The sequence below is a fragment of the Neodiprion lecontei genome, chromosome 2 (genome assembly GCF_021901455.1).
Source record: "Neodiprion lecontei isolate iyNeoLeco1 chromosome 2, iyNeoLeco1.1, whole genome shotgun sequence".
NCBI classification, from domain to species: Eukaryota; Metazoa; Arthropoda; class Insecta; order Hymenoptera; family Diprionidae; genus Neodiprion; species Neodiprion lecontei.
In genome coordinates this window covers 22,069,183-22,094,934 of record NC_060261.1, presented here as the reverse complement: position 1 = coordinate 22,094,934, position 25,752 = coordinate 22,069,183, and the positions used below count along the sequence as shown (strand labels likewise).

General features: G+C 39.3%; 1 protein-coding gene across 1 annotated transcript in view; it reads left to right on the top strand.

The window, feature by feature from the left end:
- The first annotated feature begins 7,338 nt into the window (after positions 1 to 7,338).
- LOC124292996 overlaps positions 7,339 to 25,752 on the top strand; it is a 33,525-nt gene continuing 15,111 nt past the window's right edge. The window contains exon 1 of the mRNA XM_046731888.1: positions 7,339 to 7,474. Within this exon, the coding sequence (XP_046587844.1) occupies positions 7,339 to 7,474 (136 nt within the window). The remainder of the gene's footprint in view (positions 7,475 to 25,752) is intronic.

Here is a 25,752-nt window from a genome sequence, read left to right as displayed (position 1 = left end):
TATTTGAGACGAAAATAATCGGTGGAAAAGCCAAGTTAGAGCTTTCTCATAATTACATGTATCAGGTCCAAGGTCTTCTACACATTACGAATAGGAAGTAGTGCTATTTTATAGTTTGGACGTCAAAGGGATTGATTTTTGATAAAATAAAACGTGACGATAAATTCTGGACCGAAAAAATGGAGAATAAATGAGCAGATTTCTTTTACTTTTGTTTGTAACCCGAAATCGTAGATTCTAGACGCGCCCGACAACGCTCAATCCGCGAACCCCCTCAAATCATCGAAGCCCAGAAAAGGCCGCGCGTAAGAAACAGTAAATTCACGACCGACAGACGACAAAACACTGTAATATAAATATATGTACATATGTACATAAATATAATAGCTTTGTATATAGCTTACGTGCAATATTTCTGTGATTTATGTTTAGTTAGTTATATGTATTACTGTGCTAAAAATTTGCTAGTCATATCGTTATAATTATATATCTGATTATTCATTCCAGGAATACTTTCTGCAGTCGGACCAGACTGCGTGTATACCTATATATTATGTAAATATTCTATGGCCTATTTTTTCATTACTATCTGTGACCTGCACTCGTGACGTACTACTTTCCATAGTTTGCGCTTTCTATAGAATTTATTTAGCCATATAATGTATACAATGCTCGATGCTTTGTTGTATCAATTTTCTTTATCAAGATTACTGTCATGTTTCACTTATACTGTTTCAATTTAATTTCTATGAGATCCTTCTCATACAGATTTCGTGATTATGTTTATTAAGTTTAAACGAGTTCAATTTTACTTTTACCATTTTATATTATTTTTCATCATTTTGTATTTGTTTGGTGCAAACCCGATCATGGTTGGGAGGTAGGGACGGGTTAGGCGGGTCTCTGTTTGACAGCGACCTCCACGTGGTGAGACCTGGGAGATTGATGATATTTTCGTTGCTATATCATGAATTTGCTCACAGCTATTCGTTGCATTTTCAATTTAAAATGACCTGTGACGACGTCTGGCCGGTATTCGTAAATAGTTACGTATTATTTTCGAGACTGTATTAGGAAGAGCTCTCAGCCGATCAAGCTATGCTTTGAGCTGCCTCAAGACAGTCCTGCAAATCGAACCTGACTATGAATACCGGCTATTAGACTACTACCAGTCACGTGATCGCATTGCGTAGAAATACGGACGCCGGTGAATATAATTTTCGTTGAAATATGAAGAATGTATATCTATATCAACATACGTATAAGGAATTCTACGTCACGTCAATCAAAAAATGACCTCGTATTTTTTCAATCTATTCATACTTTTTTTCACATGAAATAAAGGTAAAAAGAATCGACACGCATTTTGGTGTTCGTCCGAATTATGTTTGTTTTCGAAAGTTACAAGACAATCATTCAATTTTGATGCAAAAGGAGCTCGCATATATCCGGTTCTATTCGACGTAAAGACATCATTCACAGTGCATTCGGAAGGTGAACGAATAAGCTTTCATAAAAAAAATGCAATGTTGAACATTATTGAAAATCCCAATTTTTATAAACAATTCAAATGTTTGATGATTTTTACCTCATTAATGACAAGTTTTTGAATTATAAAAAAAATAGTTTCGGGTTCCTTATTAAATTCTGTATTACTAGTAAATTTTTCAAGTGGAATCTGAAAGGAGTCTACTTTTTTTTCTATTATTCATCAGGTGCTGCGTCGTGCCGAGCGCGATACACTGGGCTGTTTAAAAGTATTTGAAACCGAATGCCCGTGAGGGGTGGAAGACGCTAGCCCGCGTCACCCGCCTCACTCCGGCGACAGCTCGGTTGCTCCGTCTCACTTGTTTCTTTACCCTCTCTCTCGCCACGGTTAACGCGGGAAGCGGAGTAGCCCGTGCTTTCTAGCTAGGCAACGCCCTTAACGGTCGCGCATAGTGACACGAGACACGCCAGCAGGCGAAGAGCTGTCATTAACCTGTTCGCTACGACGATACCGCCAGGTTAAAATTTTGAAAACGACACTTCGTGAACTGGTCATCCTTTCTTTCTCCACATTCCTTGCGTTCAGTCGGCGAAGCTTATGAACCTAAGTTCTGCGAATCTCGATTGTAAACCATGTGGCCTGTGTGCAAGTTGAAATTGAAGATGTCAAGTCAGGTGTAAAAATTATATATACTTCATAGCAGTACACAAATGTAAGCTCGCTTGCGGAATAACGGATGGAATGTTGTATGCAGATTGTTGGTGCGAGACCATTGCACACTGAGATAGTAACTGTTGCAACGTTAAGCTGCTGTTACCCTCAGTTGCGGACTTACAGATGATATTTTGGCGCAATTCCCTAATTATCCTGACTTTTGAACAACAGCAGAATCTACTCGTTGAGCACGAGACGTAAGACGTTTCAGTGTCAATTTTGAGGCATAATTAGGTATAATACGATACGATAATAATTGAAGATTCCATTGTATGGTTGACTCGGCTTAGGGACTCGGACGAACAGGTAGAATAGCGATAATCAAAGGCAGCTAGCGATTGATAAATACATAAATAGTAAGCTTAAGTTAGTGGTAATGAACAGATCAATCAGTAGTATATTGTTGATTGAATTTACAGGTTCTGAATCAGTCAAGTAAAGCCTACAAGACTTGGCAATAACTGACTAGGATTTATTCTATATGTTAACAGCAATTAATAAATCTAACCGTAGCAGTGCGTGGGAATTCTCGAGAAAATGAAGTCAAACCATAGCTTTTACCAAAAGATGATAGTTAGCAAAGAAAATTAGATGCAGGACGGTATAAACGATATAATTTTACGTCCCAACCGATAATTACGGTGATACTCTCTGCGTACCATAACTTACCGACGTGCAATTACCATAGGAGAGTGTCACATGCTCATACCATAGCTTTAAAATCCATATCGAGATCCAGATACAGTTACCATCTCTGTGAGAAATGATCCAGCACCGACAATCTGCATATAACATATCGTCTGTTATTTTGCAACCGAGATTACATTTGTGTGATGCTGTGCAATATATTTAATTTTTATTCTTAAGGTGGTAGTCTGCTTTAGAGGCTTCGAAAAATCGATTTTTTTCTTTTGCATAAATGTCTTCCTAAACTATCTAAGGATGTGTCCCTAAAATTTCAGAAGCAAATTCAAAATATTTTCGGAGTTACAGAAGAAATAGTGAGCAAGCGTCGAGCAGCTATACGAGCGGTTTTTTCAAGTTTTCAACCAGTTTTTCGAAGAGTCTGAACCAGTTTTTTGAAGAGTCTGAAGGGCAACTCTATGGACCAGGAATCGCTGATTAGCATATTAATGCGGTAAGTTCAAGAAAATTACGATTTTTTATGTACGAAAACTTTAAAGCCCGTTTTCTCGAGTTTTCATTTTCACAAGTTTTAGGAAACGATGCCGGCGATAGCAAAAACAATATATGTCCGATCGAAAAAAATCAAAGTGATCTAGCTTCAGTATTAAATTATCTTCTATTTGAACTAAAAAAGTTGGACAAAAGTACTATTTTAATTACTTGTCTTGCAACTTGAAGTGAATTTTTTTTTTCAACAAAGTGAATTTTTTTTTCAAGCTTCGAAAAAATTTGGAATTTCATCATTTCTTCGGTATTTTTTTAGTTCATATAGAAAAGGAACTTGAAAAAACTAAAAAAAAATTTGGTTCGACTGTTTCAGATGCATCGCACGACCTCCACCACCGGCACCGATTTAAAAGTGCAGACTCCAGGCGCCCGGAAAAATTGTTATAACTTTTAAAAATTTCAATATTTTTTAATAATAAAAATTGTTCCTTAAAGCTTAAATATCATACACTATCATCTCAAAATTTCGTTTTACCGCAATCATTTCCTTCCCTTTCAAAAAAATTGCTGAAAAAACGCGTTTTTTTCGGCTTCTAAAGCAGACTACCCCCTTAACTCTATATCATTAACTTCAACTCACACATAGACTGCACGGTATACAATGGAAATTCGCAGAACTCAGGTTCATAAAACTCGCTGATTGCCCGCAATGAACATGACAAAAGAAAGGATGAATAGTTCATAAAGTGTCATTTTCAGAACTAAAAAATGCATTCTTGCAACCAAGTATCCTGTTAGCACTGCACTGATTGGCCTCCTCAAAACCGATTGTCATGTATTGACGTAACTCAATACTAATCAGGAGTCTTTCATAAAACTCCCACTATTGAAGATCTTTTTCAAACAAGACTGATGCAATGAAGAATCACTTTATACGCCAGAGAAAACAGAATCAAATCAAAGGCAGGACCAATCAAGACTTCATACAATTCGGAGCATTTCGAAATTACCAGCAGTGCAAATTATTCTAAATCATAAACTGCTCATATTCAGAAACTCCGAACTTTAATACAACCAAATAAGTAAATAACACCATTGTAAAGCCAAACCTCAAATATCGATTACAAGAACACCTTATTGTTAATAAATGTGTATTTAAATTAAAATGTTGTGTACATAGAATGATTTTAATCGTACATAGTGATTATTTGCATGACCCACAACAACATAATTCTAGATTGAGACAGGCTAAACGAAGAATCGATACGAGCAGATCATCGAAGTTCGTGAACCTAAATACCACAAGATTTGTAAATCGAGCTTACATAAAACATCACGCAGTAAATGAAAGATTTCTCGCGACCTTTACCCCAGAACGCAACAATAATACGAAAATCTACTGAAAATCACACGTTACTGGGCTACATGATTTTACCCAATTTTTCAAGGGCAACGCTACGGTAATTATTGATCTATTGATTTCGAGCAAGAGAGTACAACCTTTATTAAAAACCGGTAGTTGTTGAAATTGATACTAGCTTGGAATAGTAGTGACAAAGAATTATACAGAATTCTTGGTAGATGTCAACTGCCGGAAACATTGAAGTCAATCGTTAAGTCACAAGAATCTGTAGCTTAGACGAGAGAATATCAAATAAAGTAAATTGCGGGGGCCAATTTACAAGGTAATTTTCGATACATAGTCGACCTAATAATTTTCGATACTCAAAAATTCAAGAGATTACTCGTTGAGAAATTCTTAAACATAATTTGTTTGAGAGATGACAAAACTATCAGAAATTTTGAGAGCTTTACTACGACAAAATCAAATATCATGAACGAGACTTTGATTGATGAGGAGATATTATATTGCAAAGAAATATGAATAATATAACAAGTCATATAATTAATACAAGATCGCCAGCAAGAAAATAGCAAAAGATCGGTAGTATTGAACGGCTTGATGAACGCCCGGATCTACTCCAAGGAAGTCGATTCACGATACAAATTCATGCACAATAGCAAATAAAATGGAATAAGCGGCACGGGAAATAAATATAATTGACACTAATAGTACAGAAAATGAAAAAAAATAAAGATACCTCAAAATACGATAAAAATCACACAAGCAGTCTAACAAGCAGAGAAAGTTACAAGCAAGTCCGAAAAACTCCCATATACGAGACAAATAATTGTTTGACAGATACAAGAGCGCTCAACGACACAAATTCAACTAATCAAGGAAATCATGCAGTCCCACAAAGACTTAAAGTACTTTAGAGCTGTGGACCATGATTTACAATGATACTAAGCATCACACAATGCAAGTAAAAGGATAATTGAGGTACAAGAAAACAGATGATTTGAGCAACTTCGTGACGGTGCTCAGGCACACAGACACTAAATTTCAATCCAAATAAACTTAACGACAGCAAAGAAGGTAACAAAAAAAAGGTGAGTGAAAAAGGAAAAGAAATGAAGCAAGAAATAAAATAACAGAAACGATAGTAATTAGGAAACGATACCCCGAAGGACAAAAAAAGTTGGAATTAAGCTGACGAAAATCTATAGAGGTAACGAGCGAGGAAGAAACGGTGTCGACTCCTGGCGGGTTGAGTATAGAGTAGACGAAGGTCGGAGTTTGGCTCGATGATGTCGCTAGTGTCGTGAGGTAATCTTTCTTCTAGATGATTAGTCGTTTGATCTCCACTACAATTGGCTCATCCCGCTCCGCGTTCGCAGCGTTTATCGGTGACGAGTACTTCATGCGTTTACTGATACTATCGGTAGATGTTGCATGATGTTCGTTCTGTGACTTTTTCGTTGACACCTGTTTGTACGGCATTGCTGTTGTAGTACCTTATCAACTAGCTGGTTGCCTATTGTTACAGATCCACTGGTGAAGACATGTGCAAGATATCTCTTGGCCGCAAGCTTTCCGGCTGGAGAGCGACGGCATAACGCACCTCAAAGTTGCTTCCACCAGTGGCGTCGTGTTCTGCCCACGATATAACCAAGTTCCTCGCCGATAGGAATGTTGCATCAAGTCCTCTGGATACTTTTGACCTTGATAATAACCACTGAAACGGTAGTAATAAAGAATCAGTCCGGCGACTACCCGGAAAGTTTACGGGACAGGAAGTTATGATTACACTCCCTCCGTGACCCTGCACGCCATCTCCACGGTATCCCGGAAAACGAGTGGCTGGTTCTTCGAGAGAAATGGCCACTCGGCTGTGGAGAGAACTTTTGTATGCTCCTCATACTTCTCTGTACGCTGGCAATTGGAGTAGTAAGAGAAGTTTAGGTAACCGGTAGACACGGGCCCAGGTGCTTTGTAAGGCACACCACGTCTTGCACATCAGGTAGTCGGTAGATGAGGTCATACAGAGAATAATGCGTAATAATCAAAGTTAATGTTGGCCCTCAGTGGTCAAAAGCTTAGTCATCCTGGTACCTTATTTGTTTGGGCAAAACTGCGAAATACAGACTCTGCAAAGAAAGAATTAGTTACTAGTAGTTTATCGTCTAATTTGTATCTAGTTCGCTTGAAGTACCGCGTAGGGATGCGTTTTTCAGGAGTTTCGTCGGACGCGTACCTTTGTGACGATCCGTTCTAAAACGCCACGTTATACTGTATATGGATTGACATGGATCGTAAAGCTATGGTATGAGCATGTGACGCTCTCTTATGATAATGGCACGTCGGTAAGTTACGATGCAGAGAGGGTAATGCCATAATTAGCGGCCGGGTCGTAACAGTACTTTACCGTTTTTATGAAGGATTTCTATACTCTTACCATTTCGGTTGGGTGAAGTTTGTAAGTGCTCTCTTACGTTTGTTCTTAATCCAACTGTCAACGATTTCAGGTGGTGTACGAGGGGTAGGTCTTCTGTGGTTTTCATTGCTAGAACGTCCTGGGCGAGTCTCAAACCAGCTTTTCCACATAACGGATCGGTTGCCGACGTTAGTAGCAGCATCAGGTGGCGATCCATTAAAGATGAGTATTGACGGAATGAATCTGTGGCCGGCTTTAAGAACTGGGTCCACGTCACCACGAACAGAAATCCTCCACAATATTGACGACGTGTATGGAAATTCAGCTATTACAATTGGTGATTGGAAGCTTCTTCAAGGTACACAAGATTCACTATTTTGGACGACGCACATTGGTCGGATATTATACAAAATGCGAGCAAAATAACAAAAGAAAAAATTAAAACTAGTTATTTCTTACGGCGCCATTACAATTTCAGATGTACCAATAAAACTGAAATACGTAGTGATACAGGAAAACAAATTTCTGCATTGTGTTACACTACGTACGCTAATTTTCGTTCTATGTAACGTACAATACCAGTTCATAAGTCCGCTGTCAGTTTTAGAATTTTCGATCGATCGGGACAAAAATTCGATATCTTTCCCAAAAAGAGGCGTTAATAAATGTTCCAGGTCGCATTGGAAGATGAAGCGGAGCAGTTTCGTTATGATATTGTTCCAAATTTTCTACAATTTTATTAGCGTTTACTAGATGATATTGAACATGGTAAATTTTCGCAATTTTCATCTTTCATGAAGTTGCGCGTAATTTTGTAGAAATAAAAATGGGAATTTTTTCTCGTCAGAACTTCGAACAAGGAGCAAGATTCTGTTTTAATTTCGTCGTGTGAAAAAGTTGTGATTTTTCTTATAAATTCGTTTCAATTTTTGTACAGTAATTCAGTTTTGGGAAAATCTGTCGGACCTTGAGAAATATGGGGTTAATCCTTTGCACTCGAGCGGCGCTGATACGGTGCCCGGCCGATTTCAAGTGTGAACTCGAGCGGCGCTGCTGCAGCGCCCGAGTGATTTGACGTCTTGAATCGAGCGACACTGGTACGGCACTTATCAAAGTTTGTTGTTTTCGAAATGTAAATGAATAAACTGGTGAAATTTCATTATTTGTATACGCTTGTTTGTTTATAAATTTTGTTAAAGTACCTGTAAAATGTTTACCTAATTTGGCCGAAATCGTCTCGAGTTGCTGTTTCGCGCAAACAAAAAAGGCATCGAGTTCAAAGGGTTGAAAGTTGTGTACTAAGACGAACAGTTACATCATTTCATTTTTACCATGTCAGAATTTTTTTACAATTTCATTCTGAAATTAGTTTATGACTATTTTTTTATTTATTTTATTTTTTACTGCCAGTTCCCGCCATACCGGTAAGAGTATGTCCCCAGAGGTCTACGGTAGACTTGTGCGGGGCAAGGGAAGAGATAGATTAATGACCATCATTATGCGGCTGCAGTCGTCTTAAGAAGTTCTTTAGAAACACCCGCATTCGCACAAGGGACAAGAGAAACTGCAGAAAACCTTGGTGTAGCCGGACCGAGTTCAAACCTCAACCCACCGATTCAGCGCCTGAACGGAGTGACCCTTCTTACAATTTTTGCGAGCTGCCACTTAGGTCCTTCTTGACAGGCTGGGGATTTGAACTCAGGTCCTCCCGTTTCGTTGTCTCGCACGCTACGCACTACGCTACTACGTTCGGTATTGATAGTAAAAATTCCTTAAGTTGTCTTATCTTTTGCACTGCTTATTGGGCTTATTGTTTGTTTAAATGCTTTATCAGAACAGATAAGGGGTGAAATTGATTGATTAGGAGAGGTGAGTTTGGTAAAGGGGATAAGAAATGGATGAAATAGGGAAAAGCGAAACCCAGGCTGGAACTAGGGCTTACAAGGAAAGTCTTTCCGCTGACATTCTTAGATTTTAATGAAATTTATATATGTTATTCTACATCAAAATCGAAGAGACATGTATTTTTTTTATTGGCGGAAGAACGTTTCTAGGGGGTGAAATTGTCCTTTGAAATTGAGACCTCCGAGGGGTTCTTTTCAGGTTTAACCTATTTTCACTTGAGATAATCGAATGCACCCAAATGGATAATTACCATAATGATAAACGATGAAAAATGCAACTGGTTTCATATCGGGGGGTTGCATAGGAAATAAGTTATAGGGGTTGAAATTCATAAAATCGTTATAACAAAAAAAACTATTGCACCTATCTCGATGGATTCAATTGCACTTTGAAGAGCGAAAAAAGATTATACATATGGGTTTTCGCGTTTTTCTCGCAAATCAAGTTAAGGGGGTGAACTACCCCTATGTATGTTTACATTTAATCCCAATAAAACGGCAGTAATTCTTTTTTTCTTATTCCTTCTCCTAGTAATATGTTTTTTTTTTAATTTACTACAAGCCCATCACGTATATAGCATTTAATGAACGGTTTTATCTAGGAGCCAACTTATTTATAGATCGATCTTTCGTTGAAAAAGTATTTATATATGACTCATCGATAATTCTGACTGATTTATATTTGGCAATGAAATAGCATAAGCATACGATAAGCGCTTACACATATTCGTTTCGGTAGATAAGACAAAGTTTTGGGATGAGGCACAGAAAAACTGCGTAGTCAAGTAAAAAAAACAGAGCGTATAATATGCTTGTATCTTTTATTGATAATATGTCAACAGTTTAACAAAATAATCACTATAGCAATAAATAGAAGTAAGTATATAATCATATGCTCTATTAGCCGTTGTAAGTACTGTAGTAATGATAGTCATTGAAAAAGTGTTTGAAACATAACGACTTTTTACACCAGGAACAGCGAACAATAGCAACATTTCACATCCTGGAACTTCACAGTGTGAGTTGCAGGATTCTCCAAATGCAAAGCGTACTGGATTCTTAAAATTCGCTGGTTTTTCTTCTATGTAACCACTTTTGTACCAAGAAGATTTGAAAAGATCGATATAACGTGGTGACGACAGTTGGTTATGAAAAAGTAACTGAAGCTTTATGATATTGTTTCTCAAATGCAAATCAATATCATAATTCATCAAAAGACAATTATCAGAAAAATATCTAACAAAATTTTTCCATACTCGGAATCCAAAAACATCGAGGGGCTGGATTTTTGCGGTAGTTCCTTTAGGTATAATCGTTACTTTGACATCTCTATTTGAAGGTTTCAGATCAAGTACAGCTTGGGGACAGTGTCCAGTCCAAGAATCAATCAGTTATAAAGATTTTGAACGAACTTTCGGGAAAAATACATGCTGCAACCAAATTTTAAAATGATCTGAGAATAGAAAAACTTGTTATTTTTTCATTCGAAAAAATGTCCATACAAAAACAGTGGGTATAATTTATATCTGAAGTAAGCTTCTCAGACTTGGATACGTCTCTGTATACATTATCTGGTCTGAAAAGCGTTTTCTCCACTATTGGACCAATCTTGCCAGTTGTTTCTTTTAAAACCAAAAATAGAGGACATAGCAGCTTGCCGTCGGCTGATATAGTCGGCTGAATAGTGTAACTGTGGCTCGCAGAAGAGACTGATTGTACAACACATTGTACTTGCTTCTCTCCTTTGACTGCTAAAGTTCTTCCGAAATGCATTTCGAGTTTGGGAGCCACTCCGATCTGATCTTGATCCGAATTTTGAGAAAAAACGTATCACTAAAAGAAGAAATAAGAAAAAAAAGAATTACTGCCGTTTGATTGAGATTACATGTAAATATACATAGGAATAGTTCACCCACTCGACCTGATTTGCGAGAAAAACGCAAAAACCCATATTTATTATTTTTTTTTTCGCTCTTCAAAGTGCAATTGAATCCATCGAGATAGGTGCAATAATTTTTTTGTTATAACGATTTTATGAATTTCAACCCCCATAACTTTTTTCTTATGCAACCCCCCGATATGAAACCAGTTGGATTTTTCATCGTTTATCATTAAGGTAATTATACATTTCGGTGCATTCGATTATCTCAAGTGAAAATAGGTGAAATCTGAAAAGTACCCCTCGAAGGTCTTAACTTCAAAGGATAATTTCACCCCCTAGGAACGTTTTTCTGCCGATAAAAAAAATACGCGGCTCTCAGATTTTGAAGTAGAATAACATATATAAATTTCATCAAAATCGAAGGATGTCAGCGAAAAGACTTCCCTTGTTAGTTATTTGGATCCAACTGCACGTAGTTGAAAATGGTTTACAAGGGAAGGCCACGACGTTCGGATCACGGATTTTCTTCAAACTTTGCACACTTTTCGTACTTCATTAGAACAACATAATGTGCAAATAGCAAGGCGAACTACGATGGCGTTTTCGCGAAAATCGCAAGAGAAATCTTACGAAGCAGATGAAGGACACTGGTCATATTCTTTTTCATATATATTACAATTCAAAGGTAGTCTAACGAAAAAGTACGTGTATTTGCATGAACCTTTATCGAATTTCCAATTTTATATTGCTATGAAAGAATGTGAATTCAAAAATTTAGTGATTTCGAAAAATTAACGACAGAGTCAGAAATCGAACCTGGCGTTTAGAGATGCTTAGCTGGAGCCTTACTCCACTAGACCCCCTAGCCTAGATATTATTGATTCTGATGAAATGTCCGACGAAATTTTTCCACACCCTAAAACCATAAACGTCAATGGGTTGAATTTTTCCGGTTGTTCCTTTAGGAATAATTTTCGACTCAACGTCTCTATTCGGAGGCGTTGCCTCACGGACAGCTGCAGGGCCATGGAGACTAGATGTAAGAAGGCCGAACGCATATGGCGGAATCGTCGAAAAGTGAATCGTGAAAGTGATGAAAGATCTTGTAGTTCTGGATGTATCCGCAAGCGATACCAGCGCCTGGTTACGAATAAGATACATACGTGAGGATCGGTTTTGGTACCGCCGCCAGGCGGGTAAAATCCGCGGATCGTTCCTCACTTTCACAGTCCATTTTGCCAGCATTGGGTTCGGCCTCCTTACCTCCAGTCTCCATGTGCAGGGCAGTGGCTACTCCATGAATCAATCAATAGTAAACTTTTTGAACCAACGTTGGGGAAAAAACAAGATGCAACCAAGTTTCAAAATGTTTTGAGAATATAATAATATGATATTTAGTAAATATATAATTATTATAAGTATATTAAAAAAGTTAACCAGGTTAACTAATTAGCTAACCATCAGCTTAGCCGGTTAACTCAAATTAGCTAAGCTAATAAGCTAATCAGCTAATTTTTGACCGGCTAAAAGTTAAATTAATTTTCAAAGATACATGTATATATGATATAGGAGTGACTATTCACACGTAAAAAAGCCGCATTAAATCCACGCAGCGGGAATATAAGGCCCTTAAATCCACGCCGCGCGAATTTAAGGGCTTTATAGTCACGCTGCGTGGATTTAACGTAACTTTTTTTTTTTTACGTATGAACATAGCTGTCCATATGGTATATGTATATATAATTACAATTGTGGCGCGATGGTGAAATTCAATTCTAAATTCAATAAAATTGAACGGTGCTCATTGAAGATCAATTTATTACTTAATGTCTAATATAAACAATTTGAATTAATATTAAATTAACATGACTGATTGTCTATCAACATTTTTCAATCAGTTTCTTCTATCATTTTACGATTTTGATATAAAAATATCAATAAATTAGCGTTATCTGGTAATAAACAACTCCTTTTAGTGGAAATAACATTTCCTGCTGTTGAAAATACTCGTTCGGATGGTGTACTCGAGGATGGGATGCCCAAATATCTTCTTGCATACGTAGCTAAAATTGGGTACTTATGACGCTTAGAGTTCCACCACAGCAGAGGATTATCTCCTTTTGGGATAGTTAACTCTCTGTCATACTTGCCGATTTCTTTTTCAATAGCAGTCTTATTTTCAAAACTTAGTGTTCGCTCAAGGTCCCCTGATAAACCTCGTTCAGGATCGAAGAGGTACTCCAAGTCTTTTTCTCTTTGATCTTTGGCCGAAGTTTGAAATTCATGATGCGTATTCTCAACTGATATTATTTCTAATGAGGCATAACTTTTTGTCGATAGGGTTGAGATTTATCGCGTAAGTCTTTATACCTGAAATATAAAGTACAATTGACTATAGTTAATTAATATAGTGAAAATATTATAAAATAAAATTTGTTGAAACAAGATCGACTTTGCACGCACGTAAGGGTGTAAGACTTCTCATTGATTTCGAATTAAATGTGAATGAAATAAATACCGTGGATCTAAGTAGCATGCAAGCCCACATACAGCAACACTTGTAGTTTTTAAGAACCTAGTTCTTAACTCGTCTTCCAATATATCCTTCAACAAGCGTATCCCTTCGCTGTCATCATCTTTCGGCTGTAAAAATTTTTTAACCATTGAATGAGCGGTTGGTCGCACCATCGCAATTGTTGATTGTGATTCTGAAGACATTATTCTTGTAGCAACATCGAAAGGTTCTAAGATCTTTTTAACATCAGCTATATAATCCCAATCATCATTGCTCAAGAGCAATTTTTTCATTGATTCAGCAGTTGTCACTTCTTTATCTAACAAAACAGATGTTATTGCATCACGTTGTTCTATAACACGTCCAATCATTGCGAAAGCTGAATTCCAGCGAGTAGGGCAGTGACTTATTAAACGATGATTCGGCAAACGTAATTTTTTTGAGCATAAGTTAGAGCTGTACTCGCTTTATTCGAGTGCTTAAAATGCCCAACTAGAGCAGAAATTTTTCGTAAACAATCAGATAAAACTTCATCTTTTCAACGACACATTGTGGGGAATGACAGCAACAGCGAACGCTCACATCTATTTCAGTATCATTGCTCCAATAATCTCATATGGCAGCAACCATATAAGGTGCATTATCGTGGACAACAGCTATAACTTTTTCATATACATTCCAACTCGACAGTCCTTCTTTTGAATGATTGTAAGTATTTTTCGCAGTGTGACTTTCAGACATTTCTAATGTATCCAGCGTAAATGAACGGAGGTTCCATTGGTCATCAATCGCGTGTGCAGTGATTGTGACAACTGAATCATTGGCACGTGAAGACCAACCATCGGTTGTAATCGAAATATTTGGAAAATTGTTCATAGTCGAAATCAATTTGTTCCGAACAACGTCATAAATGCCTTGCAGACGATTCCTAATAACTGATACGCTTGTTTTAGTATACTCAGGACAAAAGTCCTTAGAAATTGCTCGATTCCAGGTCCTTCGGCAAACGATAATGGAAGCATATCCATAGCGATCATCTTGACCAATGAAATAGTAATAGCTTCAGACTTGGGATTCTATAAGAAAAACAAGGAAAAAAATATCATTGGACTTGATATAATTTATAAATACATAAATCAATATCGCAAATTGACAAAATATATAGAATTTTGACAATCAACTTGATTCTTCAACAAAATTACTTACGTTGCGAGTATAATATTTTCTAGTAGGTAATTTGCGCCGCTTCTCATGATTATTTTCAGTGCTTGAACCTGTTTAAGGGTCTGGATTTTCTGTAGTTAGTCTTCTTCGTTTATTTCCAGTAGAATTCAATTCAATTTCATCTTCGGATCTATTACATTCATGAATTTTAGGTTATTTATTGATAGCAGTGGTGAATCAAAATAAAAATACTTATTATCTTATAAAAATTAGACACATTCCATTTACGGTAATAAAAAAAAAACACAGAAATTATGAATTTACGTACTGAGACTCAGAATCACCTTCGTTGATTAAAGTAGCTGCTTGGTCTTTGTCAGGATGCTTATTCTTCATGTGGTATCGCAAAGATGATGTAGTTTTTTTAACATTACACTGAACTTCACAATATTTGCACTTCGCATAACCATTAGTAAGTTGAACAAGATGTTTCCATATCGGAGCCATGATAAATAACAATTTGAATCAATATTTTTTATGTTCAAGTGTGAGTAGTGTATATATGAGAGTTCTGATTAAAGATGGCGGCGCTCCCCCCGACCCCCCCCCCCCCCAATCCGCAGCGCCCACCCCATCCGCGGTGGTGCCCCCCCCTGCCCCCCCTCCCAATCCGCGGCGGTCCCGCCCCCCCCCCCCCCCCCCCCCCCACCCTCCCGTCGCACATTTTCGGGTTTTGCTGCTAGATGGCTGTTTTCATAGGATTTGACACACGCACACACACACACACAGGCGCGCACACACACAAAATAATTCCTGTCGAGACTTGTTTGGCGCCGGAAAGCCGCACATAAATCGGATAGGGTAAAAACCCACTAGATCTATTGAAAAAATTCCAGGAAATGACCCCTGAAGGAAGGTTTAAAACGGCGTTTTAAATGCTTTTAACAATTTTTTTATTTAACATCAATTACATTTAGTTTTTTTATTCTATTCTAAATTATCTTATTCTAAATTTTAACGAGTAAAATTATACATATTATTTTCAATATCCATATTAATTAAACATATTATTATTCCAAAATTGACTTATACCAATTTTTTAACAGTACCACTGATCGGATTATATTCAACAATGCGATCATGCAAGATCATGCAGTAGGCAGAAGTGTGTGGTGGAAACGTAATGCTACAGTCAAATTCCAATCGAATGTCCACAGGTCCAGTTTTCAATGTTTCGTTCTGCTTGGAGCAATCGATGACGATAAGGGGAGCTTGGTTTATTAATTCACGCCTCGATAGCAAAGGCTCAGCTTCTTTGTTATAGTAGCTCATTTGAAACCGAACATACATATCATGGAGAATGGCGTATTGATTATTGTATATATCAAGATTCACATTTTCGTAGGGATAGCGCTGTGAGTTGAGGAAGAGTTTTACATCTCTGATCCGAAAATGATCAAATACGCCGGCATTTTTCAGCGGCTCGTTTCTCCTTGCAGTTTGAAATCCTAGAACGACATATCTCGGCTTCTCAAGCTGCGTCGATGTCTTGACTGACCATATATGCCGCGTTGTTGATGGGAGCATTGGATACACGTACATTTCCCAAGAACGAAAACTCATGGATATGGCCGGATCCTTGGCGATGGAGTTGAGTAGCTGGATTTTCGGTTTATCTGCCAGTTTGATGTAGGGCAACAACTACTCGATTTTATTCAGGGTGATTTTAAAGTTTTCCGTCGCCGAGGTCTGAATCACGGCATTCAAATCAGTGTTGGAACGTGTGAGAATTAACGCATGTTTAGCGTTGACGATGTCTCGACGATAATCTTCGGCAAAGTCTAGCACATAATTTAACGGTAAAACAACATCGAAATTTCCGGCGGCATCGGTTAGTTCCTTATCCCCACTCAACCACCCGGTAGTGCTGGTGATGCCAACATTTTTATTCCGATCAATCTCTACACCGTTGAACTCGTAGCGAACTTCCTCAAACAAATGACAAACAGCCATATTGATCAATTTCGCAACCGTCACCGCAGCTACACCATCATCCTTTGTGATTTTTCCATGAATGTGTAGAGAGCTTTCACTGGACAGTGGACACAAGTCTTGATGTGGAACAACAATATGGATTTCATCGTTGTTCTGGAAGGTGGATGATGCGAACGGCTGATGAGCATGAATTACAGTGTGCGCGATCGATTCGTCGAATACCACAGGTTTCTGTATTCTTATTATTTTTTCCATGGTAACACACACATGATGCAGAGAACACGAATTCTTATTTTCCAAAATTTCCACGTAATCGAAGACCCAGGCTCTGGAAAAACCGAACGTTCAGAGGTGTCAGTCTCGTAGGCGGTGTAAACGTTGTCAGAGGTGTCGGGCGACTGATGATTTTTGGCCGTGACGTTTGAGTTTTATAACTTTTGCCCAACTTTCTCGTCTCAAACACGATTCCCATTATTTGAGTGATTTCACGTGTAAACGTACAGTAATCGTTTCGCCGCGAAAATGAATCAGCTCGTCGTCTTGATCGACTATTCTCAGCTGTAAATGATGTATCGACTGTCGGGCTCGATGCCCGTTTATGTACGCCCCTGTGGTTATGCCACACTCAACGCGTAAATTATTAACCTTCAGTATGGCTACGGGTAATTCAGATTTATGACTAACGTTTCGTGATAGCTCAACCGCCTTAAATCCCAATAGTCGGCCGATGGAATCTTTGGGCCTAAAATCTACCACATGATTACATGTGACTTCACTGTTCAGCTCGTTGTTGTTAGCTGTCAGACTAAGGGTGATGTCGGAGGGTAGCTCCTTATGCAGAAAATTTTCAATATCCTCAATTTCATAGCTTCCCGTGGGTATCGCGATGCTCTCTCTGCTGTTGTCCGCTCGTTTCCGGTAAAATTTATTACACCTCTCATGAATATTGGGTATTGAATTGAATGTCAGGAACTCGACGAGTCCGAGAACATAGTTCTTCTCTGGTGATAACTCGATTTGGGGGAAATATTGAGCCTCCATCACGGAGGATGTGCCTGACAGTGTTAACGTCAACGATTCCGGCATGACTAATGCTTGCTCATGTAACACCTGTCTTTTTATAGCTGTTCGCTGAGAAATTTGAGACACAAGTGGCCGCAAATCACAGTATCATATTCTTGATACCTCTTATGATTGTATTTAACGCTACCAACACCGAGATACCTAATCAAGTCCTTAGGCGGTTTCAAATCACCGAAACTATCGAAATACACAACATGGTCACCATTTTTCTTGTACGCAGCCCAATGTGTCCCCGGACCGTTTTTATTGTCAAGATTGATAATTGCAAATTCTCGCATTTTTGGTCCTGATTTCGGCAGATCATTCCGCATGAAAACATCGCGAAAATGCGAAATTTTCATATTTTTAGCATGGTTGCGTAAATCAATGTTGGTGAGAGCTCAGTGTGGCAGCTTGACTAGTTTTTTGCCGGACGAAAGTACAGGCCAATTCCGCTGCGGTAGGGTCGCAGGTATAATCCCTTGCCCAAAGCAATCGCCTCCATTGTTGCATTGTGCCGTTTGGCCTTGTTCAACTGATGTTTGTTGACACTAGCTTCGTCGACAGCTTGAGTTATACCCGCAGCACCACCCGCAAGAGCCCCAGTAGCGCTTAGAACGGCCAGAATTGGAATGAGAAACGGCAGGAAGCCGCCAATTTTATCAGGCACAGGTATAACGCGAGGCAAACGAATATTCTTCCCAGTCCCACGCGCAGCCGCACGAGCACCCGCCAAAGCCGACTCGACAGCTTTATAACCCGGTCGCATGGCGACCTTTGCTGTTGTGATGATGGATTTAAGATTCACAGTTCTCTTCCGCTGTTTACTCTTCCCGTCAGTTCCAGATTTTTTCTTTGCAGCCACTCCAAGTTTCGACCGCTTTGCAGCTAAGCCCATTCCGAGTTTAGATTTAGCTTTCATGGTGTTGGTGACTCCCCAGGCTACAGTCTCTTCACCTACACCAGCGTCCTTGGCCAAGACGCGATTCCACGCCTTTTTAGCGAGCGCTTTGTCGGCAAGATTTCTCGCTGCGATATCGCGATTCTTTGCGTATGCAATGTCTTTACACGCGGCATCCAGCGGATTGATCCCCAAATCTCCACGAGCCAACCTCTTGGCCAATTTCGTTCCAGGTCCGCAGTACTGATACCCTGGCACATGCAATTCAACTGGGAGATGATTGATGATTTTATTTAACAAACCACGACCGCGTTTCTTCCGTGTGCACATCCTCATAGTCGGGCAACAACTAACGCGACTTCTATGAAAGGCGGAATTTATATACCGTCATCTCAGTTTTCGTTGTCATGCTAACGAAGCATCATGAGATTTCAAGATCAGCCCGATAAACTACCTATCGCAAATTTCGATAAAATGGTTCGACGTGTTAAGAGAAAGATAGGAAAACGACATGGAAAATTGCTGCCAAACACCGTGAGAGCAATTTTTTGCGGGCCATCCAATTGCAGTAAAACTAACGCTCTTCTCGCACTCATCATCCACGGCAATGGATTGCGATTCGAAAATGTCTACGTCTGTTTGAAATCTCTCATCCAACCAATGTATCAATTTTTGCAAAAGTTACTAGAACCCGTGCAGGGAGTGGGTTATTTCCCGTTTCGCGAGAACGATGAGGTTGTAAAACCGGAACATGCTCGCCCCAACTCTGTTATGATTTTCGACGATGTGGCTTGTGAAAAGCAGGATAATATCAGAGCATACTTCAGCATGGGCAGGCATCGCGAAATCGATAGCTTTTATCTAAGTCAAACGTATGCGCGCATTCCAAAACGCCTAGTGCGTGACAATGCAAACTTATTAGTGCTATTTCGGCAGGATGATATGAATCTGAAACATATCTACAACGATCATGTGAACGCGGACATGACGTATCAGCAATTTGAAGACTTGTGCTCGGCATGCTGGAATGATGACAATTACAGTTTTATCGTAATTGACAAGGATAGCGGAATCAATGGGGGGCGATATAGGAAGGGGTTTGACTGCTTTATTAGCATAAACTAACATAAACTTGCACAGTTTCGTTGCAACAATCGAGCCGGCAACATGGAGAGTGCCAAGATTCGTAAGCATAGCGATACATTGAGTGGAATATCAAAAGCATTTGATGTCATACGGCGGAAGCATGAGATGCTCAAGTTGGACAAGGACTCGACCGAACAGGTTATGGGAGAGGTATTCAAGCCTTTAGTAACACCGTTGCAAGAATTGGTTGATACCTCAAGACAGCAGCAGCAGCATATTAAACGTGAAATTAAAACGGAACTACCGGATGTGACAATAAAAAAAGAAGAAGAAAAAGATGACGAGAGTATCGGGGATGATGATGATGATGATGATGAGGAGGATGAGGATATGGATGAAGGGAATTTCATGGATGCAAATGATAAAACACTGAAGTTTGGTGAAATTTCTACTACAAGTACGCCGGTGAAGAAAACAACGGATTCCACGGCGCAATATTTGAAAATGTTTAGCTTAAGTAAAAAGAGGGATTTGGATACCACATACGGTGTTCGAAAGTTGACAAACGGTATGACGATTGGTGATACGCCGATCAATTTCACTGATAATCTGGTCAATGTGGAGGATAAAAGTTATGAGAGAACACATGGATTACTTGAATTACTGTTTAAAAAATGACCCGATGCATTGATTGTAAATGATGTGGATAGGAATAATTATATAAAAATTGTAACGACGACAAATGCACATCGAAAACGTTACCAAGCCGATGGAAGCCTTCGAGATGATTTAAAAAGCGCAAAGTGTAGAAATTTCATTGCGCAACACCTTGGCTCGCCGTCGATATGCGAACGTTTTTAGTCGAACATTGAAAAAATAAAATGTGGATGCGGTTTACTCTCCTAGGATTTCACAAGTGGATTAATATTTTGGGTAGATTTAATGAAGTCCTACAATAGCACCAATCATCGCATGATTCGAATAAAACTTACAGGATGTTAGCACGGAGAATGAAAAACAGCTGTATCGTAGCGTGTACAAGCCTCGGCAAATCAATCGAAGTGATCGAGCGCGGAAATTTAGTGTAGGCGATCGAGTTCGAATCAGCAAGTACAAGAATGTATTTGAAAAAGGCTTTACACCCAATTGGACGACAGAAATATTCACCGTGAGTGAGGTGAAAAATACCAATCCACCCACCTACAAACTTACCGATTATCAAGATCATCCCATCGAGGGGGGCTTCTACGAGAAAGAGCTCGCCAAAATGAAATATCCCGACGGCTACCATGTGGAGAAAGTATTACGCAAACGGGGGAATCTGTTCTATGTGAAGTGGTTGGGTTTTGATAGTTCGCACAATAGTTGGATGAATAAAACAGACATGTAACATAGTATGTATGTATTTTCCGAATTACAATAAAAGATTTTGAATATACATATATTGCAACATTTTATCTCCTTTGTACGCACATGTGCCATACTATGTACTACGAAAATAATAATAATTATAATAATAATAAAAATGATAATAATAATAATAATATGCAATTTTTCCATACGATTATTACACATTTTATTTTTCGGAAAACTTTTTTCCATTTTCTGAAAACTTTTTCTCATTTTCTGAAAACTTTTTTTCATTTTGTTACGTCCTCCAGACTTCATATTCCTTTTCCACGCTCTTAGTTACGTTACGCTCTGTAGTCTACTCTTATCGTTCGCGAGTCAGCAGGTTCTCCTGTAACTTGCGCCTAGCTTGCCTGCTACGTCCCGCAAAACCAGGCAGATCCATCCTAGCGCTTAAGCAAGACACCTATCCCTTCAAACCAAGATCGTACCTTTTTCCCTCGACCGACTCCATTGCATCGACTACTAATAAACAATCATATACTTTAAATCATTTATCTTCCCTTAATACCGATCCCTTTCTATTCCATTCATTTCCTGCATTGGGAGTAGAAGCACGCGAGTGCATAGTCGACGTGAACGGACCCTACAATAGCCAAATAACACCTTGGCTGGGCGTGGAGTAAGCTCCGATTACCGCTCATCGGAGCCTACGCAATCCACCCCGTAACACTTTTCTGAGAACATTTTTTTGTTTTCTGAAAACTTTACTCGTGGTAAACAAATAAATATGAATAATTGCTTGATATATTAATAATAATTAAATAAATGATTGTTAAGTATATGAATTCGCATTTTGAAACTTCAAATCCATTAAATATCGCATTGATCGTGAAACGTTTCCGCCCGGTGGTGGATCGTTCGAGGCGTCAAACATCAAATATTTACATCAATTCTACGTCTACGGTTTATCCTATAGCTATTGGGGGGCTGTGACAAACCCCCAAGGTACGGTGTCGGTCTGTCCAGGTATCAATTGCCGCTTGTCATCCTGCCAACTCAGAGCCAATTTTTTTTTGTACGATCGTGCTTACTTCGTGTTTTTTGCTGCGTATTAAACACTGTGGAAGAGTCAACTCTTGGTAAGCCGTCAGACAGCGCTCATAATCATCAAACATGATGCTATTTATCGATGAATTTCTTACAACCTTGGCGCGCTTACTCACTTTTACGCCACTGTCATATTTTTCCCCATCCTCACCCATCGTAGTAAATGTGTACAGCTTTGCTCGCAGTCCCACAAACTCTGTCATAATTTTACCATTATTTTCATCCTTCATTAGCCCTGGTTGTTTTTTGTTTTTAAGGGAATACCATACACATTGTCGGGCGGATAGTCAGAGGTATCAAACGTTGTATCTACATCACGTTTGATGATATCGTAGATATTAGGCACATTGAATTGATAAATAAGGATGTCTGTGTCGGTATGCATCAATTTAGCTTGTTTATTCAAAAAGTTGGTTTTAATATAATTATAGTGGAAATTGTAGAGGAAGATTTTTGACAGATCTAGAATTGATGCGCCGATGTAAATAGGTTTGGCGAAGTGAACTTTGACACGATTCATTTCAATGATAACCATATCAGTGCCAAATACGGTGCAGCTGTGAAAGCTTGCTCGGGCAATAAGCGTTCTCGCACCACCTCTTCCCTCCCATTTTGTGACCAATTTGACGTCTTCATGATTTCGCACATTCTCCATAGTTTTGCCGAACACAGCGTTATTCATGAGTTTGTAAAAGTTTTTCTCAAATTCATTCCTAGATTGTTGACGCATGTCTGTATTGAGCTCGATGTAAGGCTCGAGCCATGGAGATTGTGCAAACTTCAAAATTCTGTGCACTTTCGTTACTTTTAATCCTAAACTCAAACACTGTTTCAAATTTCTACAATGCAATATATACTTTTTTTTGGGGTGAAGGGTGGTCGCGAGTTTGGCATTGTCACTACCTGGAGGAGTAAAATGTTCGGGACAAAGAGGTAAGTCTTTGTGATCCTCGTGGAGTTCCACAGAATAGTCCAAATCTACCTCCAGAAAGTAACCGATCGGCGAATCATCCGGATGGTTCGTTATATCGATGTGCTGATACTCCCACTCGAACAAACCGATTGATAAATGCACGCTCATAGCTGCACCGTACAGGTTATTCACGCCAAAACACGTGAGATACGATTCCGCTTTGTTCGGATCAAAATCTTTTCCCATGAATCTATTATTGGCCCGAGCGTGTCGATTCGAACATTGCGCTTCGCCGCCTCGAATGGCTCTTTCAATAAATAACACCATTTCAGGGCTGTCTAAAAGTTGCATATTTACATTAGCATGCTTGAGCATCGCGTCAAAAGCAAGTCCCGGTGCAGTGTAGTAGTGCAACGGATCTAAATCGTATGTTTTGAAGCAGCTAGCGCGGAAATTTTCGAAAATATCGGCAAGCAAAAGAACATCGGTCTTCAAATATGAATCTGAATAGCCCCCCTATGACTCTAAACGGAATTCCCTCCAAACAGTTTTCGCGTGCTCGTAATCGGTGTCTGAAATATTTGCATCGCAGAGGTGCAAGTAGAAATGCTTTTTTGCAGGTAATCGCGGTTCATCGAGTTTCCCCCAACAATCGACGTATTCACAGGGAAAAACGCCTTTGCGTGTCATCAAACTGAACTGAGTCGGGTTATTATAAAATTTACGTGTTATGCGTTTATCGTTATCGGTCAAATATGTGGAAAGTTTATCGATGCTGCTAGTCATAAATCGAAACGAATCGATGAATCTCAAGTTCATCATTGTTACATCGACGCGTTTCGTGAAGGATATATATTTTTCCTTATTTATGGGTAGCAGTGTAATTTTACCGGGGAAAGTTGACGCGAGGGATTTTATTAAAAAGTGAGAATCGTAACCGGACAAATTGTGGAAAACTATTGGAATTGTGTGCGATTCTCTGAAATTCAAATTACACCGATTATGAGCAGGACCACGATATTTACCCGTGAAGTGACAGTGATCGTAACACTTTTTCTCCTCAGGGATAGACGGTTCTTCACAAATATAACAATTCTTTGCGCGCATGTGATGATCGCGTTGCACTTGGGTAAGAGACTTCATCGGAATTATGTTTTTGATGCGTGACTCTACTTAAATTGATAAATCCATAAGCTGTTTCATAAACCAATCTATGCAATCGACACCGCGTTTACCGTGAAACTCCGATAAAGTCTCATCGTACGCGCAATGTACATAGTACGCTACACTGTGCGGGACATGCTTTTGAATTTCACAAGTCTTACGAGTTTCAAATTCATCTACAGGTTCAGGGATTAATATACATTCGAGATCGGCGTATACGACAAATGGAACGGTGCCTTTGTTTTGAAAATTGGAAAATACTAAATCTTTACACTTGGGAAACTCCATGCGTACTTTATTTAGCGTAATACAATCTTGTCGGTGATTGTCGTAGGCATGTTTCACGCTGAAGTGGCACAAACATCTGTCACATAAAACAGTCGACCATCATGATCAGACAATTGTTTGCTCACCAATCGGGAAAGATCTTTAATCCAAGCAAAGTGGAATCTCGGTGCAAACTCACCAGTCATATCGTCTTTCGGATTACTCTCAACCATTAGAAGATGGATCGTGTCAATGTTCACGCTATGCAAATTTCTACTCAAATAAATTGGCACGATGGCGCTTTTATTTGATTTTGCATGATGCGAAAAAGTTTGAGATTCTATACCATATACATTGATGCGCAAATTATTCAATCTCTCAAGCTTTTCCACATCATGTAGAGTAGCAGGGAATTTGATACCTGTACAGTCCAACTCGGAAATATATCGATGATAACGGCTAGTCCTATCGGTGTTCATCTTGACCGGGTGGCGGGCTGCTGTGACGGACCAGAGAAGTCATCTTTCCTCCTCGTTCCTCACGTTGATCACAGCCTTTTTATGCCGAATGTCTTGAGGCAGCTCGACGAATGTTGAAGCCCCCGCGGCAAGAGGCTGGTAGCGATTGATATTTACAGCGATGTTGAGGATCTCAATCATACTCCAGCCGGAATCACGTTGCTCGAAATCTTCCACCTTTGACAGCAGATCACCCCGTGCACGTATAAACCAGCCATTTATATCGCTCGATGGGAGAAGAATCGCCACGTTGGAGGTGTTGAAACTCTTGACTTCGGTGGAGATCTCTTTGTGCTTGACATTTTCGAATTTGCATGATAATATGAGGTTAACCTTCACATTTCCCTCCTCGCTCAGTATCAGCTCCAACTTCTCGGTGCCGACGCGCTGCACATCGTCCAGAAAGGCGTTCAAATTTTTATGACGGAGATTCGTGACAACCCCCGTTCTGATTCGGCTGGCAAAAACGCTATCCACGTCGTCCCATTGTACACCCGCAGGAGTACCGATATTTCCACCCGTCACCACTGTGCGCTGCTGCAACTGCTTGACCTTGGTCACCCAAGATTGCAGGAGTGCGATCGTATGTTGGATCCGTATTTTCGCACCAACAGTCGTTCCTCGTTGCATAGAAATATCACGTAGAACTTGGATATTCGCAATTCCAATATCAGCCCAATGATTGATGACAGCGTCATTCTCTTCTCCAGATGGTTGCTCTCTCAGCAAATTGTACGTCCCCTCCATCTGCTCCGCAAGTCCCATTTACGCTTCGACTGCCATGACTTCAACGACTATAAGTAAC